This window comes from Theobroma cacao, chromosome 5, assembly GCF_053813885.1.
Source record: "Theobroma cacao isolate CCN51 chromosome 5, ASM5381388v1, whole genome shotgun sequence".
In the NCBI taxonomy this organism is placed as follows: Eukaryota; Viridiplantae; Streptophyta; class Magnoliopsida; order Malvales; family Malvaceae; genus Theobroma; species Theobroma cacao.
Window position 1 is genome coordinate 35,519,175 of NC_142643.1, and position 18,575 is coordinate 35,537,749.

Sequence of the window (18,575 nt, forward strand, 5' to 3'; positions counted from 1 at the left end):
CCCATGGAATGACGCGTTTCTATTTGATTGGTCCGGAGGAATATTCAAAGCTACACTCAATTAACGTCATCTTAGTGCGTTGGCCTTTTTTATTTTAATTTCTTTTTCTCTTTCCTTTTTATTGGATAGGCGATTTTATCTAGTAAAAGAAATAAAGAAATTCATCAAAAAATTTAATGGGGATTCTTTTTTTTTTTTTTTTAATTTTTAATTGTTTGGGTTTTTGTATTTTTTCATGAAAGAAAAAGCAGCAGTAACATCGGAAATAGAGATGAGAAGAAGAAGAAGCAGCTGTTACTTTTCTCAGAATTCTCTCTATCTAACTTAACCCCCAAAATAAAAAGAAAACACAAATTTAATTGAAGATCAGAGTTTTTTTCTTCACTCTCAAGCTATATCTCCAAGACCCATTTCTTCTTTTTCCAAGTAGATCTGTAAAAACCTCTCCTTTTTTATTGGTTTCTTACAACGGAGATGGATTCTTAAACTGGTAAGACTTTTTGCTTGTTTGAGTTCAAGTTCAGTCTTTTGCTTACTTAAAGAAAAACTGTTTTCTGATATCTTTGTGTTTTTTTTGATGTAATGAGTTGGGTGATCACATGTAAGAAAGATCTTGGTCACGGGGCTTGTCTGTTTTTGTTTTTTTTTTTCACTTTCTTGTTTAGCTAAAATTTTTCATTTTGATTGCTCCAAAATCAGATCTTTTTTGCTATTGTCCTCTTCGCTCTCAGTGTTTCCTTTATGTACTTTTTTATTTAATAGCGATGACCATTGAAAGATTTGTTTCAAGATCCTTTAATCTTAATATAGTGAGTGTTTTAAAAGTTCATTTTCGTTTTAAAAAAATTATTTTTGACTGATGTTAATGTTTGGTTACTGGGAAAAACTGAATGAAAGTTGGAGAAAGAAAATGGAAGAGATTCAATATTGTTTTCTCTGAAGTTCTGTTTGGTTAGTTTTGATAAAGCTTGTTAGAAGTTAAATGACAAGTTTTCTTATATTCAGGACCTTTAAAAGGTGAAAGCCTCAAAATTTTGCGGCTGCAAAACAGACCATTATTTTCGTTTTTTCTTCTTACTGGTTCCTCCCTTAAGCCAAACCTTTTATATTATATATATTATTTTTTAACTCTAATTTTCTGTAATATTTATTAATAATATTATATAAAAACACAGCATGTTTGTTCTATGCAGATATTTGGAAAATATGTAGCAATTTTATTTTGTTTCAAAGTAAAAGGAATTTATTGTTCCCTGGAGTATGCTTTTCTGTTTTCTCCTCTGATGATCTATCTGGATGTTAGATACCTTACAATTATTTAAATCCTAAAGTCACTTTTGTTCTAAATCTAAATTTAATTTTCCAGTAGCATCTCTTTTTTGGTTGACATCTTCTTGGATAAACACTGACTTAGTGTCTCTGTTGTTGTCTTAATATCCCAAGTGGGTATTTTTTTGTTCAATAATATCTTTTGGAATATTTGATCATATATATGAAGTCGACGTTTTTCCACAGGTTGATTCTAATGGGTGCTGTTTCTAAATCTCAGTTGGATATTTACCAAATGAAAGCATGTGCTGTGGATCGGAGCGGTTAAAGCAAACACCGTCTCCAACAACATCTAATATTTCTTTTGAAGATAGCAGACATCCTAGCGTAGATATGAATCACTTGACTGTAGAGACTGAAGATGCTTTTGCAAGCTTGCTCGAGCTTGCTGCTAATAATGATGTTGAGGGCTTTAAACTATCCATTGAACGCGATCCTTCTGGTGTTGATGAGGTTGGGCTGTGGTATGGTCGTCAGAAGGGTTCGAAGCAGATGGTTAATGAGGAGAGAACCCCTTTGATGGTTGCTGCTACTTATGGTAGCATCGATGTTATTAAACTGATCCTATCTTCATCAGATGCTGATGTTAATCGTGTGTGTGGCCATGACAAAAGCACTGCGCTTCATTGTGCTGCCTCAGGTGGGGCTGTGAATGCTATTGATGTTGTGAAACTGCTTTTAGCCGCCGGTGCTGATGCAAACATGGTTGATGCAAATGGTCATCTTCCTGTTGACGTTGTTGTTGTTCCTCCGAAGCTTCAAGCTTTAAAATTAACTCTCGAAGAACTCCTTGCTACTGAGAGTTCTGTTCTTGAGCGCAATCTAAGGGTTTCAACGGCTGTTGCCAATTCCAGCTCCCCTCCTCTATCCCCTTCTCAGGAAAATGGGTCACCATCATCTGGTTCAGATTCCCCAATGAAGTCAAAGTCAACTGATGCTCCTATTTCTTCCGCGTCAGAGAAGAAAGAATACCCAGTTGATCCATCTCTTCCGGATATCAAGAACAGCATCTATTCAACTGATGAGTTCCGGATGTATTCATTCAAAGTGCGGCCTTGTTCACGTGCTTACTCCCATGATTGGACAGAGTGCCCATTTGTTCACCCAGGGGAAAATGCTAGAAGAAGGGATCCTAGAAAGTTTCATTACAGTTGTGTTCCTTGTCCTGATTTCCGCAAGGGGGCATGTAGGCGTGGAGATATGTGTGAATATGCTCATGGTGTTTTTGAATGCTGGCTACACCCTGCTCAATATCGAACCAGGCTGTGTAAGGATGGTACTAATTGTGCAAGGAGAGTATGCTTCTTTGCTCATACTGCTGAGGAGCTCCGACCTCTGTATGTCTCTACCGGTTCTGCTGTCCCATCTCCTCGTTCCAGTACTTCTGGTGCAACAGCCATGGATTTTGCTGCAGCCTTGAGTCTCTTGCCTGGATCACCCTCATCTGTATCTGTTATGTCTCCGTCACCTTTTACACCTCCCATGTCTCCGTCTGCAAATGGCATGTCTCATTCTAATGTTGGCTGGCCACAACCTAATGTTCCAGCCTTGCATCTTCCAGGAAGCAATCTTCAATCTAGTCGCCTGAGATCTTCTCTTAATGCAAGAGACATTCCAAATGAAGACTTCAACTTGCTGCCAGATTTTGATGTGCAGCAACAACAGCTGATAAATGAGTTATCTAGCCTCACTCAGCCATCTATGAGTTCTAATTCTTTGAACCGATCTGGTCGATTGAAGACCCTGACCCCATCAAATCTTGATGATCTCTTTTCTGCCGAGAGCTCATCTCCGCGGTACTCTGATCAAGCATTGGCTTCAGCAGTGTTCTCTCCCACCCATAAGTCTGCTGTTCTCAATCAATTTCAGCAGCAGCAAAGCATGTTATCACCTATCAATACAAATTTTTCTCCTAAAAATATTGAGCATCCTCTATTGCAGGCCTCTCTTTCTGGTAGGATGTCTCCTCGAAATGTAGAACCGATCTCACCGATGGGTTCTCGGGTTTCAATGTTAGCTCAACGTGAGAAGCAGCAACAGTTTCGCAGCCTCAGCTCTCGGGAGCTGGGATCTGGTTCTACTGCCATTGTAGGTTCCCCGGTAAATTCTTGGTCAAAATGGGGATCCTCCAATGGGAAGCCAGACTGGGCTGTAAATGCAGATGAATTAGGCAAGCTTCGCAGGTCATCTTCATTTGAGCTTGGCAATGGAGAAGAGCCTGATTTATCATGGGTTCAATCTCTTGTTAAAGAATCTCCCACTGAGATCAAAGACAAAATGGCAGCTCCTGTCTCAGGTGTTGCACCTAATGTTTCTTCAAGTGAGGGTTCTAATTTGAACACTCAAATTGATCCTGTCGATCATGCTGTGTTGGGAGCATGGCTAGAGCAAATGCAGCTTGATCAGCTTGTGGCTCAGCAAAACTGAAATCAGTTTCGCTGAGCCCTGAGGTAGAGACAACAAAAAGGTTTTGGTAAATAACATTTGTATTTTTTGGGATTTTGTTGGTGATGAATGTGGAAGGAAGATAAACAGTAACACAAAGGTGAAGGAAGGAGAGAAGGTCAGTTGACGAGGGAAATTCATTTTTCACCATTTATTATTACAACAAAAACAGTTAGAAAAGGTTGAGATAACCTCTGGGTTATGTTTAAAGAAATTATGCCCAGGCTAGGTGTTTTTTCTTCCAATATTTCAAAAATTAGATTTCTATTGCTGTCATTTTATTTTTGGCCTTTTTTTCTATATGATGAGAGACTTTGTTCGATGACAATGGACAACCAAGATCCTATGTTTCCTTTTATCCTTTGCCTGTTATGTTCATTATCACCTTCGTGAGAAACCAAATGAAGATGGATCATGAAGTTCTCATCTCAGACAGTTGGATGGTTTTTCTGGGTTTGGTCAAAATTTTTGGAGATAAGGTAGTGGAAAATTTGTTTCTTCTAATGTAGTTTGGAATCAATAATTATTGGTGCCTGTAATGTGGAAGAATAGGGTGGAGAAATTTATGATCCTTTGATGATGATGATGATGATAATGATGTAACATTCGACTATAGTTTATTGCTTATTCCTATTCCAATAACTTCATTGTCACATACTACTACTACTACTACTGGTATAAATTCTCCTTAATGTCTTTATCTTGTCGTGTGCTCCTTTATGCTAATCTTTTGCATTCTTATCTCATTGGTGTTAGTGGAGGGTTATTGGAATGGCATGGAAATCTTGAGATTTGGATTAAAGATCCCAGTTGTGTGGTAGAAAAGGCTATTTATAATTGATTCTTAAATCTTAACAGGGAAGATCTGATGCTAGGTTTGCATTTTTAATGCTTAGGGATGGGGACTCTCCCAAGCTGATCAAAACTTTATTGCAGAGCAACATTATTCTTTAATTGATACGTAGTCACGTGAGTGTCAGGTTAGTGGACTCTAGGTTTTTCCGACTTTCCCACCAAAGAAAACTACACTATCAAAGTGGGTATTTGCAGCTAGTGTTATTCATTTTGGTACAAGAGGGAGGAGGGATTCAGCTAAAAATCTAGAATCTCTATCGTACAAACTTGTGGCCCACCTTTAACCTTCCTTACCCATCAACGAAGCCAGTTGCACTATTCTTGATGCATGGACTGACCAAGACAAACCATGTTATGTATGTATATATATATTTCACAAATTATATTGGGGATGAAGAAATGTACAAAAGTATCATGTGTTGCAGTCTTTAAAACCCTTTTGGGTTCATGGATTATGGGTGGGAGCTACGATTCTTCTACAAATTGGTTGTTGATGGATAGATCATTTGGAATTGATGACATTCATTCTCATATAAAGTTAAAAAAAGCGTGGCGAAACTCTCTTTGCCCTTTTCATGTGTTTTTTCCCCTCCTCTTCCTTTATTGAAATAATAGAAAAGTGAAGAAAAGGTTGAGTGGGAGCTTGCCCCTCCCACTTCACCTTTCGGTGCCTTAGTTTGTACACATTTCTTTCTATAAGTTTTTCCCACTAATCAAATTAAACTCCATTTTACACATTTCTCAAAATGGGGCAAATGCAGTTAGAATGGGAAGATGGACAGTGACAAGTTGAGGTTCTAATAAGGGAGAAATCATGGCAAGCTTTATTTGGTTGTTAAAAAACACAAGGGATTGATTTGGACAGTAGTGAGGATTAGAATGAAGGGCAAATTTCATTTGCTTTGTAGGAATTGTGAGAAAGGTGGTGATACCATCTTCACATAGTCTTTTATTATGTTTCTTTCTTTATTCTTCCCACTTATTAAATCAGACAAAAGCTAAAGTGGTGGATTTGGAATCCAATATGTTGCTTTGAAATATATAAATGCAAATTTTACATCACACCCTCTTATTTTAGTTTTCTTTTGGGTGGTGTGGTCAACTTTGGTTTGGCAATGGCATTTGTAGTAAATGGAAAATGGTGTCAAATAGACTGCCAGATTAGGTAATCACAAATGTCCTCCCATATATTTATATGTATATATAATATAAATAAAACATATGTATCAGTTGGAAATTTAGGATGCATAATCTAAATGGATAAAATATTAAATCCAACAATTAGTTTAATAAATTATGAATTGTAGAAAACAAATATAAACTGGTTTTAACTATTTAAGAATTAGTAGACAATTGTAGGGAATTATGTGCAATTTATCGAATGAAATAAGCAAGACAGAGCAAAATAGGGTAACTCCGAAGAAGCAGGGCACAAAGGTAAAGTAGTCAATATCTAGTAGCTGGTTTGGTGTTGTTGCTGATGGTATTCTGCTCTGTTTTATGTCATTTAATTGAAAAAAAAAAAAGGGTTTCTCTTCTTCAATTTTGTGAATAACGGATGGTTTGGAATTATGTTTGTTTAATTTATACATAATGGATAAGCAGGAGAAACAATAATACATGTCTTATGTAACCCTGTTTCAATAGCTGAAGGGGCATTGGCCAAAAATATATATATACAAAAACGCTTCCCCCAACCCAATTAAAATAGGAGCTTGTTGGTCATTATGCAGGGAAGGGTGGGTAGGCAGTTGGTGCAAGGGATACTTAAAAAACCCATCAGACTGAGACTGACCCTTTTTAAGATTCAGAAAATAGGTTTTGGTGACCAGAAAATGACTATTTTCTCTATTTTTTCAGTAGCAGTGGATGTCAATGTCATATCCCTACTATATCCAGATATTAAATGTAAATGTCCGCAGAGCTTTGTATTAATTTTATCAATGAGATTAACTTATATTAATCATCTAATTATAATGTTATATATGCTCATTGGGAGTCGTAATGCAATTGTGTTGCAAACTTTGGTAGGTCAGTGGTCCTCTTCAATGGAAACTGGGGAGGAAAGAGTTTTTTTAAGTCATCTAATACTATTTCCAGGAGGTGGAGGGCTTCCCTTTGTAGAGAGATGCAGTTTAGGTTGGTAGCATTTCCAAGGGACTGATGTTTTTTAGTAAAAGACAGTAAATGACTAACCATCCATTTTATTTTTTCGCTGTATCCATACACCCCAGGCTTACTCGGCTAAGCTTCTTTGTACATACATATGTGGCAATGGTAGTTGCACACACTCTATATGTTTCATCCATATGAAGAAATTCCGTTTTGATAGCTTTGATTATGAAAGGTTTTCCAATTGTTTTACCTCCTGGCTTTTGCGATACGATATGGTTATTGATTCAAGACATGTCTCAAGCCACATCTGTTTCTACAGTTTGTATGATTGTTTACGGCAAACATCTTGAAACAATGACCTGAAACTTGAGACAATTTTGTAGATGCTGCTCTGGATCATGAACAAATATGGAACAAGAACTGCAAGAAGTTCATGAATATAGATCAAATATCATTCTGTATGTTGGTTTTTTTAGAGATCCCTGGATCTGTGAAGAACAAGGATATTGAGCAAATGCAGGTAGAAGGTTTGACATGATGGCTTGATAAGCGGATGAAGACAGGAAAAGATGGAGAAATTCAATAATCAACAAGAATCTGAAATACCTCTCACTATATTGCCAAAACAAGGAAAATGGATTTAATCATTAAATATAAATCATCATCAGCAATATCAAAGTGCAGGGTCCAAGAGAAAAGAAACTCAAGGTAAGTGATATGTTTGCAGCTATCAGCCGCTGAGAAAGCTCCAAGGCCCCATGCCAGTACCTATCCTGAACATGTTGATGTGAAATTGTTAGAGCCAGACGGAATTTTCCAATTTCAGTCAGGATACTCATTGTCTAAAACTCTTACATACTACAACATAACTGTGAAAGATGACTATAAAGCTATTTGATTCTATTTATTGGGTTAAAGTACTTGGTGGATGGGAAAGAAAAAAAGAAGTTTTCACTTTGGTTTATCAGAAAGCAGCAGAGCAGAGCTGATTACTTCTCCAGAGAAAAACAGAAAGAAAAAAAAAAAATAATAACACAATTTCTTACTTAAAGGTTTTACCTTAAAAGACCAGCGATCACACGCAAACTCATAAAGATTGTTAAAGCAACCCAGATGCCAACATAGCCATGACTGGAGGATAGTATGAATAAGCAAAAGATGCTCATAACTGCAACCAAAACCTACAGAAAGGCTGAAGAAAATTAAATAAAGAAGAACATAGAAAGTTTTGACAGTATTGGAATTACTTGGTGGTTTAATTATCACAAAGTACTTCACCCTTTGCACTACATTTGCAGTGCATTTTCTAAGCTGATGCTTATTCAAATTCAGTAAAAATGGTTGTTATTCAACTAACCATGGAGTAGGCAGAGTATGCAAAATCAGAAGCTCCATAGTTCACTCCATCAAAAACAAAGGCTAATGCATTGATGGGTTGGGTTGCTGCAATGAACTAATCAGCAAGAAGAAAAATGTTGATACAAGAACAAGTTAGTATTCCAAGAACAGAAAAGATGATTTTGTAGGTTTTGATGAAGGAAGAGAGTCATACTGGAATGCCAAGGCTTATAAGTTTCAAAACAGCAATGTCCTTTGTGAATAGTCTGGAAGCAAATTGTAAACCAACTACCAGAATGAATGATAGCAGAAGCCCCAAAAGAATACCAATCTGCAGATAGAAACCATGAGCAATTTAGAACATGAAGAAAGGCGAAACAATAAGGCTAACTTTGAAATACTAGCACCTGAAGCACACGGGAAGCAGTGGCTATAATCTTCTCATAATCCTTCTTTGCAAATGCACTTGCAAGAATTGCCTGAAAAGGTGGAAAACTGTTGTAGTCTTCTCTTTGGAAAATCATCTAAATCGCAGCTCGCTTCTATGGGGTTAGAGATGAGAAGCAGGGAAGCATACATTGAAGTAACAAATAGCAGGACACTGCAAAATCATTTTTTATTTAATCCTAATTCCTTCCGTGGTCTGCTCGAAAACAATAGCACATTTTCAAAGAAAGCCAGCCAATGAAGCTTATGCTTCTGATTGATTCTGAAGCCAATGTCTAAGTGACATGCACTTGTTGCAAAAATAGGGAGTACAGGACAAACATCATCAAGGTAGTTGCTTAAATTAAATAAAATCTTACCTGTCCTGCAACAGCCAATCCATCAGCAAGCAAAGAGGCTGCCAGCCAAATCTGCAAGCAAATCTGAAATCCAGCCATTGTTGTTGGTCCCTGCCTAGCAGATAGTGATGCTGCAACGGTCACACACAATGTCACAGCAATTACCTTCACCAATAGCAGAAATCCTGGAGTTGTCACCCGTGCAGATATCATAGTCCTGTCAGTGTTCTATATCATTTTCTTCTCCCAATAACTAAGGTAACTCAATTGGCATGAAAGTTGAAGAGAATAAAAACTGGATTAGAAGTCCCTAGTGAACCATGAAATGTGATTAATTAAAACAATCAACATCCTTTGAGTCTGTTAAATACCATAATTAAAACACTCACCATTTTTTAGAAATTGACCAAATTGTAGTTCTTTAAAACTTGGAGGTAACAAATCAACTTTGTCAACTAATCTCCAAAAGAGGATGAGAACAATTAAATACCTACAAAAATGATGCACTAAGTGATTAACTGAGATGAAGGGACATCAAAAGACCAGACCGAACATGCAGCCAACAAGTCAGAAACCAATAAAATGAATCAGCAAAAACATCTGTAACTTACTGAGAAAGGACATGAGCAATGGCTGCACCTTTGACCCCCAGACCAAATGTGAATATGAATATTGGGTCCATAAGAACATTCGCTGAATCTCCTACAACTACATTAGCAATTGCAAACAACTGAAGAAGATTAGGGGCAGTTAACCCAAAAAAAGTGAAGTACCCCTTAAAGAAGTAGACTCAGATAAAGAATGAAAATCCTTGCAACTATATAATGTTTTCCATTCATAAATGGGTGATAAAGAATCCCTTAGGACAAGTATGATTTCAAAATGGTTTTTCTAACATCTGAGGACACATATCCTACTCATGAATTCATTTATTCCATTGAAGAAATGGAAGCATTACAAAAATCCTCAAACTGATATTCAATGTAAATGCCGAAAAAATTTATTAATTCAATGGAAATATAGTAATTTCAAATGTTAAGGGCCCAATTCAGTGAATTCCTTACATGGGATTTTCCTAATAAGTCCACACAAGTTGATATTGCCAATTGCTTTGCCACCAAGAAAAATTAACATGAATATAATTAACAGGGAAGCTAGCTTACTGATAGCATATAAAGGAGTTCTGGTATCCTTTAAGCCTCGAAAAACCCCTTGCACAGCTAAAGAGAGAAGAAGAGCTGGAGCACCAGTTGATCTTATTGTCAAGTATTGTTGTGCTGGCTTGAGCATAGGAGATTCCTGCTAAAGCAAAATTAGTATCATTACACTAAACATTGGTAGAAAAATTAGAGGCTAACATAATTTGGAGAAATAATAGAGATGCAGCATTTTTATTTTCTTGGGGATCAAAAAGGATGAGTTCATTTCAAGCAGCAGGATTCGGTCTAGGCAATTGCTGTTAAGAAACTAAACTGAGAACCTTCTATAAACCTAGTGACACTTCTTCACTGTGATTTATCGGAAAAGAATCTGAATGCCTTTCACTCCAGTTCAATTCAGTTAAGATCAACAATACTTTACAACAATTAAGAAACTCTAATTGGGGAAGAGCTACTTTAAACATTATAACTTCTGCATTATAAACTATTGTGAATTAAAAGTATGAATCATATATGACCACCTCTACTGTCCTCTTCCACTTCTATAAAACTGGGCCTCTCTGATATTCCTTCAATATATTAGAATTAACCATTACTTTATGACCATGGCATACATATTACGGAACTGAAAAAAAAAACAGAATTAGTGATTATGGGAGAGGAAAAGTCCAATTGGTTGAAAAGAAGACACACTTGACTAAATTTTCTTAGAAGCAGTCACCTTCATATTCAAAATTTGCAGTCAAAATCCACATTAATTAGAAATTATATAATCAAATTTAAACTCGGTGATCTAGGATATGCATACAGAAATGCACTTGTCTAATGCTCCATGACAAAGAGAATATCAGCTTAACTGCGAGGGAATTTTATCTTAATGTTCCACAGAGTATCTTCATAATATGAAGCAATGGTATTTCTAATAGTCATGGAAGGCAAAGTTTTGAATACAACCGTTGTCCATTCACATTAACTGAAATCAGAGAAATCATTTCACCTTCTAACCTTACTAAGGTACCATTAAAACCTTCCAAATTTATCTCTTGTATTTAGATCAGAAATCATTTGACAGGTCAAAAGGCTACAGGTGATTTAAGGTATCTGCACAACAGTACTAAAAGCATAAACTAGAAAACAATTAGTACACCAACTGCCAATCAGTCCTTCATTTAGACAAGTCAGTGATTGGTGGCCTAAGAGGTAACATGTTTCAAAGATGATGAAGGGCATGCCCCTCCAGCCATCATTAAACTGTAAAAGTTGTAAGTACCTCATAAAGATATAAGTTTTATGTTATATGTGAGATTATTTTTTCCCCAAGGATTCATGATGGTTTAGTTTCTAAAATTAACGGGGATTCTCACTTCATCATTGCTAAATTTTATATTTTTTAAAATGTTTACTTGATATAGGCGTTGGCCAAAGAAAATTTGGCAAAAGGACACATGTTTACTTTGTTGATCAGTCCATTGCTACCTGATATTAAGCGTTCATATATGGCACCTTAAACGATTATAAAAGTGGTGCAACCCACTCAACCTTCAAGAAAACTTCTCTGAAAATGTACCATAAGATGGTTAGACACAGATACGTGAAACAATCACACCAACTACCAGAAAAAAAAGACATCGCATCCACTTTCTTAGCAAGATAACCAACAACAATAGGAAAAGAACTATATTGATATTAACGGGGGCCTTGAGGCATTTATTCATAGTTTAGAAAGCATGCAAGAAATGAGAGCCAATGTTTGAAATTGCAGCAACCAGGGAAATGCTAAAGGAACACTCACAGAATTTACACCCATGTAACTTAAGAGAGGTTTAGCAGCAAAAATGAGGAAGAAAGTCTGAATGATCCCAAGCATGCTACCAATAACCAGAGCTGAAGATGCCGATGGTATATGCCTTCTCTCATTCTTGGACTCGGCTATTTTTGTGTTACTGCAGGCTACAAATGACGATAGAGATTCTCATTACTAAAGTTACAGAGAAGCCTAAACACACTAAATGTAACAGATATAGTCAAGATACTGTTTAGAATGAACTAGACAAGAACTTTATGTGTATATATATGTGAACGTAACCTACGAATGCAATTTATTCACTCTCAGAATAGCCTTTCAACAAAAGCAGGGGAGAGAATATGTGGAATGCATACCAACAAGAGGCATAAGCTCTTCCATTTCATGGTCAACAACAGGACCCCTTTCAAGAATTTCATCTTGCTCTGTTTCAGCACTTGATCTGCTGGTGGCATCTTCCCGAGCAACAAAAGAAGTAGTAATACTGACTAGTGGGAACATGGTAATCCTTGATACTTGATTAAAAAGTGCAACTGAAACTCCTACAGCAGCAAGCTCCACAGAACCTAAATGAACAAAATGTAAAAACTGAACCAAATATTATTTTTATTATTGTTGTTGTTGTTGTTGTTGTTTGGTGCAAGCAGAGATGTAGGACAAATGAATGGTGGCTGAGAATCAAAAACATCAGCTACCTATATGGCAAACAGATAACGGAGCCACTGATGATACAGACACTATATGAAAGTACTTATAACTTGACCAACCCTGTATGGATACCATCAGGGTGAAGTAATAGCTTCTACTTCCAAAATCATAATCAAAGGAAAATATTTGCTTCTTTATGCAAATATGCAAGCTTAAGAGGCGGTGAAACAGTTTCATGTTAAGAACATAGAAAATTCACATCTTTTGGGTAGGATATGTAGCATCATTTAGAAACAGAGAAACAACTTTTCTATCTTCTCCATCCTACCAATAAGGTAATTTTGTCTTTGAAGTGTACTAATGCTGGGTATACATTGTATACCACATAATCATGCCAGAAGAAAATGACCACAAACCTATACGGCCAATGAATGCTGTGTCTATTAGAGAAGCAATAGGGTCTGCCATCAAAGCAAGGGTTGCTGGAAGTGCGATGTGTGCGATTTCTATTCCCAGTTCATCTTTCTTGAGAACATTCCTGCCAAAATTGTTATAAAACTATACATTATTAATTTAAAATAATCAAAGAATAACGAAACAACATAACTGATGTTTCAGAGTACAACTTAATTGTAAAAACCAAAAAGCTTGACTGCATGCTGTTTTTTGGGAAAGGGGAAAGGGAGGGTGTTGAGGTTGAAATCTGTGTTTAAACCATAATTATCCTATTATCCTATAATCTTATGTCAAAGGATAGTGTTCCAAGTAGGTTGAATCAGAATCAATATGATTAGGCAGCTATTGATCTTTTAGCAAGAAGGGGAAGGTTTTAAATTAACAGAGTGCAAAAGAACTAAACGCTGATTGCTATATGAACAATACCTTGTATCTTTGAAGAACACAAAGAGGAGTAACTTTCCAATATTCTTCCACGTACGTAAAATAGCATCAACAGCCATAATTAGACTGCGGCTGTCCAACAAGCAACTGGTGGAAGAAATTCAAACTTCCGCAGAAAAGGACAAATGGCTAAAAACTTGTCATATCCACTAACTCTTTTTCTTGTGATTATGCCACAAGAAATGCTTCAAGCAGCATGGCAACGTGAGGGAATGGGCAACAAACAATTTGATGCAGCGTAAGAATCCACAGGAATCAAGATGGCTATGCAGAACTTCAACTGAAGAAGACTTAATGACGAAGTAATGAGTAGATTCTCCATTTGGAAAAGAAGTGATATGTAATGTTAAAACAAAGCGTTCTACACCAGATACTGCATAAACCTCCCTCAGATATACAAGGCCCAGAACTCCCACGAAAACTATTATATTAATATATTATATTTCATCAATGTATCAGAAAGGTTGGGTTTACCGCCACCAAGTGAAAACAACTGCCAAACATCAAGGATCATAAAATTTTATATGATTAAAAAATTACTAGTGGACCAAGAATGCGAAACATATTCTCCTGTTTCAGTCATGACTGAACCAGGTGATTACAGTTTCCTTTCACAGGTAAACTATGGTTTACATGCACCATGGTCTTACAGCAATGACTTGCTTTGATCTCATGTAAGCTTGAAGCTTGCTTATACAAACACGAAAGTCGCTAGATATAAGGTCAAAGCTGCGTTTCTAGGAGGATAAACAGGCATCTCTGTCGCTCAACTATAAAATTCAACCTACCATGGCTAGCTGAAAGCATTTTTTTTTCCTTATATTGAAGGTTTCTTCTGTAATTAGTGTAAATTATTCATTTGGTTTCACGCTTTCCTTAAACTTTTCAATTGTGCTGGTTTTTAATTTTAAACTTTTTCAGGAATAATTAATTTTAAGCTTTTATTATTATTATTATTATTATTATTGCATAAGATTTGAGCCTTCTTTCCAATTTCTCAAATTGGGTTTGAATTACCGCATTGGGTCCAATTTCTCACTCAACATTGTTGGAGCAACCAAAGAGCACATGGCACACACCCTTGATCTGCTCAACCAGACACTTCTTAGACAGGACTGGAGTTGGACTGTCACATATAGCCATAAGCAAAAAAAAGAGAAAAAAGCCCGTGCTGATTGGCTTGCTAAGTGGAGCACTTCTCAAGACATAGATACAACTTCACAAGCTTGACAGTCTCCCTTCGGGGATTTCTCTTAACCCGTTTAATTATTGATTTCATTAGCTTCAAGGTGCTCAATGTATAAATTGCTTGAATGGTTGAAGTTGAACATAATCTAGCCATGGCGCCAACTCACGGACCGGTTCCCTAATCCTATATATATGGCTACACCTTTCCCAGAACTTCCCCAAAACCCTTTAAACCAAAACTCCTTTGAGCAAAACTATAGAAACATCTGCAATGTTCTCCTCTCTTTAACCCACTCAAGGTCCCTCCCAAAGGGTCTCCAACTCCATGCCCACATCATCAAAGCAGGCCTCCAAACCATCCCTCTCATCTCCCACCACCTCCTTAACTTCTACTCCAAAACCCAACTACCTCTCTTTTCCCGCCAAATCTTCTTCGAAACCCCAATCAGAAGTTCCACAACTTGGAGCTCAGTCATCTCCTCCTTCGCTCAAAATGAACTCCCTTCTCTAGCAATTGAATTTTTTCGCGAAATGCTTGTTAACAACATCAAGCCCGATGATCATATCTTCCCTAGTGCGACTAAGTCATGCGCGACTTTGGGAAGGTTTGATCTCGGGCAATCAATACATTGCCTTATTTTGAAAACTGGGTATGATATGGATGTTTTCGTGGCGAGTTCTTTGGTTGATATGTATGGGAAATGCGGGAAAATTAATGTTGCGAGGAAAGTGTTTGATGAAATGCCCGAAAGAAATGTGGTTTCTTGGACTGGGATGATTTATGGGTATGCTCAGTTAGGTGAATATGAGGAAGCTCTGATGTTATTCAAACAAGCTTTATATAGACGTTTGGATGTGAATGATTTTACATTCTCGAGTGTTTTACAGGTTTGTGCTAACTCGACTTTGCTTGAGTTAGGGAAGCAGATACATGGATTGTGTTTCAAAACGAATTATAATTTATTGAGTTTTGTAGGGAGTTCTTTGATTTCCTTGTATTCAAAGTGTGGAGTGATCGAAGGGGCTTACCTGGTTTTTGATGAAGTGTGTGTTAGGAATCTTGGGATGTGGAATGCAATGTTGATTGCTTGTGCTCAGCATTCGCATACAGAGAGAGCATTTGATTTGTTTAAACAGATGGAAGGTGTTGGGATCAAACCGAATTTTATTACGTTTTTGTGTGTGCTCTATGCTTGTAGCCATGCAGGGCTTGTTGAGAAGGGACAACATTACTTTGAGTTAATGAAGGAGTATAAAATTGAGCCAGGTGATCAACATTATGCTTCTTTGGTGGATTTGTTGGGTCGTGCTGGTAAATTGCAGGAGGCACTTATAATCATCAGGGAAATGCCTATACAGCCAACAGAATCTGTTTGGGGAGCCTTTTTAACGGGGTGTCGAATTCATGGGAACACTGAATTGGCAGCTTATGCTGCAGATAGGATCTTTGAGTTAGGACCTGTGAGCTCAGGTTTGCATGTGTTATTATCTAATGCTTATGCTGCTGCTGGGAGATATGAGGATGCAGCCAAAGCTAGGAAGATGCTTAGGGACCTAGGGATTAAGAAAGAGACAGGTTTGAGTTGGGTTGAGGAGGGAAACAAGGTTCACACATTTGCTGCTGGGGATAGATCTCATGCAAAAACTAAAGAAATTTATCAGAAATTAGAGGAATTAGGAGAGGAAATGGAGCAAGTTGGTTATGTTGCAGACACAAGGTTTGTTCTGAGAGAAGTAGATGGTGAAGAAAAGAATCAGACTATAAGATATCATAGTGAAAGACTAGCTGTTGCATTTGGGCTCATTACCTTTCCACCAGATAGGCCAATTAGGGTTATGAAGAACTTACGCATCTGTGGTGATTGTCATACAGCAATCAAGTTTATGTCCAAGTGCTCTGGAAGAGTAATTATTGTGAGAGATAACAACCGGTTCCATCATTTCGAGGATGGAAAATGCTCCTGTGGTGACTATTGGTGAATGAATTGTAATGTATAAGATACCATTTATTGCACCTAACAACTTTTTTGAAACAAGAAGTGGAAAAAGATGAAGAGTATATTGCACTGAATAACAACCGGTTCTTTCATTTTTTGTGGATGGCAAATGCTCCTGTGTGACTACTGGTGAACAACTGTAAGATACTTATTGTACCTTTACAAAATTTTGTAACGAGAAGGGGAAAAGACAAAGAAAAACTTCATTTTTATCTTTAAAGATTTGCTTTTCTGTTCATCTTTATGTCATGTTTGATACTTAAGGATCACTAAAGCACACTGCATCCCATTTACTTTTTTAATAGTTATCTTGATGCTTACTATGCTATTTTTGAATTTGTACTGTTTGATCATTGACCAGTGGTGTGGCTTGATGCATTCTATGTTATTCTAGCTTTATTTCTTTTCTTTTTTTGTTATTTATCTTCCGTGGTTGGTTACTTTGTGTTGCATGGATTCATCAACTTGATTTTTTGAGGCAAATTCAATGAGCTGCTGGGGTCATAAACAATTGTCAAGGTAAGAAATTAAGAAACTTGAATGCCTGTCAAACATTAGTGTATCAGGCTATCGGCCATGATAACATATCATTCTTAATAGCTGTTTGGAACCATAGGTCTTTCCACACTATTTGGATTAATTAGTAATCCTAGTTAAGCAGCAACTTAAACTATTTATGGCACCAATTAAGTGTTATTCAACATATAGTAGGCCGGAAATAGCTCATTTCTGCTGATATTCATCTGGATTTTATTAGTGAGGCTGTTGGAAGGCTATCTGCTTCAAGTAGAAAGCCTTCTGGAGAGCAGTTTTGCTGCACATTGAAATGCGTAACTTAAGGTTTCTCCTTAGCTATAGGCTTCTAAAGGGCGGTTTGTTTGCTCACTGAGGATCAACTTCTGTTTTTTCTTATTTCAATTGGCTATGGTTACTATAAATATGAGTTTATATTTATGTCTTCGAAGGCATGATATTATTTTGTAATTTGTACAGATGTTAATTATCCTGTATAATCTTTCTCTGACCTCTATATGTACAGTATAGCTTTTGGATGAATTGATTGAAAGTTGAAGTTCTACAATTGATCTGTAAAACTTTATTACTCTATTACTATTGCTAGTTTTATCTTCTGAATTTTCCCGGTCAGACGGTTTTAAAGTTCAGTTCTGTCATGTGTCGTCGAACTGCAAAATATAACTAGGATTCTGCTGGTAGCTGGTGTTATACACGTAGCACTATCTTTCCCTTATGTGTTCTTTGAATGGTATTTTTGTGGCAGGTTATTTGACTGGTAACCAAACCTGTCTAAGAGATTTATTTCTTCATTTTGTTTCCAGAGGGCCAAGACCAAGTCCTGCATTGGCTAATCTAATGACAGATGCTGATGCCTCTTGTTGTTCTCCCCTTCTTTCTGAAGACCAACCCATTGCTTTGTGATTGTTCATTTTTTGTTCTCTTTTGGTAGTTTTCAGAGTGATGTTGATTAGATGGGTGTTGGGGGTTGGTTGTCTTCTTGGGAATAAGTTGATACTTTCATGCCAATCACACAGACAAAGAAATTGTACTTGTACAGCTTACAGATTTGGGTTTTTTTTTTTTTTGTGTTATTTATTCTCTTGCAATTATTCATCTGTCATCTGAACATTTTGTTTCAATTTTCCTAATATGGTTGCTTCGGTGACAGTTGATCCCATTTCTATTTATTAGCTTTATTTGGATTTATTTTTAATTCGAGCCAGTGGCTTAATTAATTGATCTTGAAGTCCAGATTATTAATTGGAGTGGAGGTTCGATTCTCTAATCAGGTTGGTAGCTTAAATTGCTAATTGGTTTGATGGACCATTTGGATTTTGGGATAGATGATCAAAATTGTAATAATTTTTTTTCTAAGAAGTATATAAAAAATGAAAAAAAAAACCAACAATCTAAAAAAAATAAACAAGAATTAAATCTGCCAGGACAAATTCAAATTCTCTTTGAATGTTTAATTGGTAGAAAAAGCATTTATGGT

At 36.7% G+C, this 18,575-nt stretch overlaps 3 protein-coding genes across 6 annotated transcripts; 2 read left to right on the forward strand and 1 right to left on the reverse strand.

Annotated features, from left to right (window-relative positions):
* The first annotated feature begins 218 nt into the window (after nucleotides 1-218).
* On the forward strand, nucleotides 219-4,416 carry OXS2 (CCCH-type zinc finger protein with ARM repeat domain-containing protein). 2 transcript variants are annotated; one of them, XM_018121727.2, is made up of 2 exons: nucleotides 219-490; nucleotides 1,516-4,416. In XM_018121727.2, the coding sequence occupies exon 2, from the start codon at nucleotides 1,573-1,575 to the stop codon at nucleotides 3,754-3,756; it is 2,184 nt and encodes a 727-aa protein (XP_017977216.1). In that variant the 5' UTR covers nucleotides 219-490; nucleotides 1,516-1,572; the 3' UTR covers nucleotides 3,757-4,416. The 2 variants fall into 2 exon arrangements, with proteins under 2 accessions (XP_017977216.1, XP_017977215.1); XM_018121726.2 differs by having other exon boundaries at nucleotides 1,550-4,416.
* Nucleotides 4,417-7,298: 2,882 nt separating this feature from the next.
* Nucleotides 7,299-14,001, reverse strand: LOC18598997 (protein DETOXIFICATION 42-like). 3 transcript variants are annotated; one of them, XM_018121728.2, is made up of 13 exons: nucleotides 13,362-13,999; nucleotides 12,896-13,017; nucleotides 12,188-12,397; nucleotides 11,820-11,977; nucleotides 10,031-10,169; nucleotides 9,479-9,575; nucleotides 9,257-9,357; nucleotides 8,889-9,052; nucleotides 8,490-8,561; nucleotides 8,297-8,413; nucleotides 8,102-8,197; nucleotides 7,804-7,925; nucleotides 7,299-7,517 (listed from the first exon to the last, which is right to left on the reverse strand). In XM_018121728.2, exons 1-13 carry the CDS (start codon nucleotides 13,436-13,438, stop codon nucleotides 7,475-7,477), a joined length of 1,518 nt encoding a protein of 505 aa, XP_017977217.2. In that variant the 5' UTR covers nucleotides 13,439-13,999; the 3' UTR covers nucleotides 7,299-7,474. The 3 variants fall into 3 exon arrangements, with proteins under 3 accessions (XP_017977217.2, XP_017977218.2, XP_017977220.2); XM_018121729.2 differs by having other exon boundaries at nucleotides 10,031-10,166; nucleotides 13,362-13,998; XM_018121731.2 differs by lacking the exon at nucleotides 9,257-9,357 and having other exon boundaries at nucleotides 8,889-9,084; nucleotides 13,362-14,001.
* A 435-nt stretch (nucleotides 14,002-14,436) lies between these two features.
* MEF1 (mitochondrial RNAediting factor 1) lies at nucleotides 14,437-16,784 on the forward strand. The gene has a single exon (XM_007028762.3). The coding sequence runs from the start codon at nucleotides 14,760-14,762 to the stop codon at nucleotides 16,545-16,547; it is 1,788 nt and encodes a 595-aa protein (XP_007028824.3). The 5' UTR covers nucleotides 14,437-14,759; the 3' UTR covers nucleotides 16,548-16,784.
* The last annotated feature ends 1,791 nt before the right edge of the window (nucleotides 16,785-18,575 follow it).

Coding starts and splice junctions, on each gene's coding strand:
- OXS2 (XM_018121727.2), top strand. CDS start 1,573: ATGTGCTGTGGATCGGAGCGGTTAAAGCAAACACCGTCTCCAACAACA.
- LOC18598997 (XM_018121728.2), bottom strand. CDS start 13,438: ATGGCTGTTGATGCTATTTTACGTACGTGGAAGAATATTGGAAAGTTA. Junction 13,018..13,361: donor GTGTTCTTCAAAGATACAAG/GTATTGTTCATA, acceptor CAATTTTGGCAG/GAATGTTCTCAAGAAAGATG. Junction 7,926..8,101: donor CATACTCTGCCTACTCCATG/GTTAGTTGAATA, acceptor GCCTTTCTGTAG/GTTTTGGTTGCAGTTATGAG.
- MEF1 (XM_007028762.3), top strand. CDS start 14,760: ATGGCTACACCTTTCCCAGAACTTCCCCAAAACCCTTTAAACCAAAAC.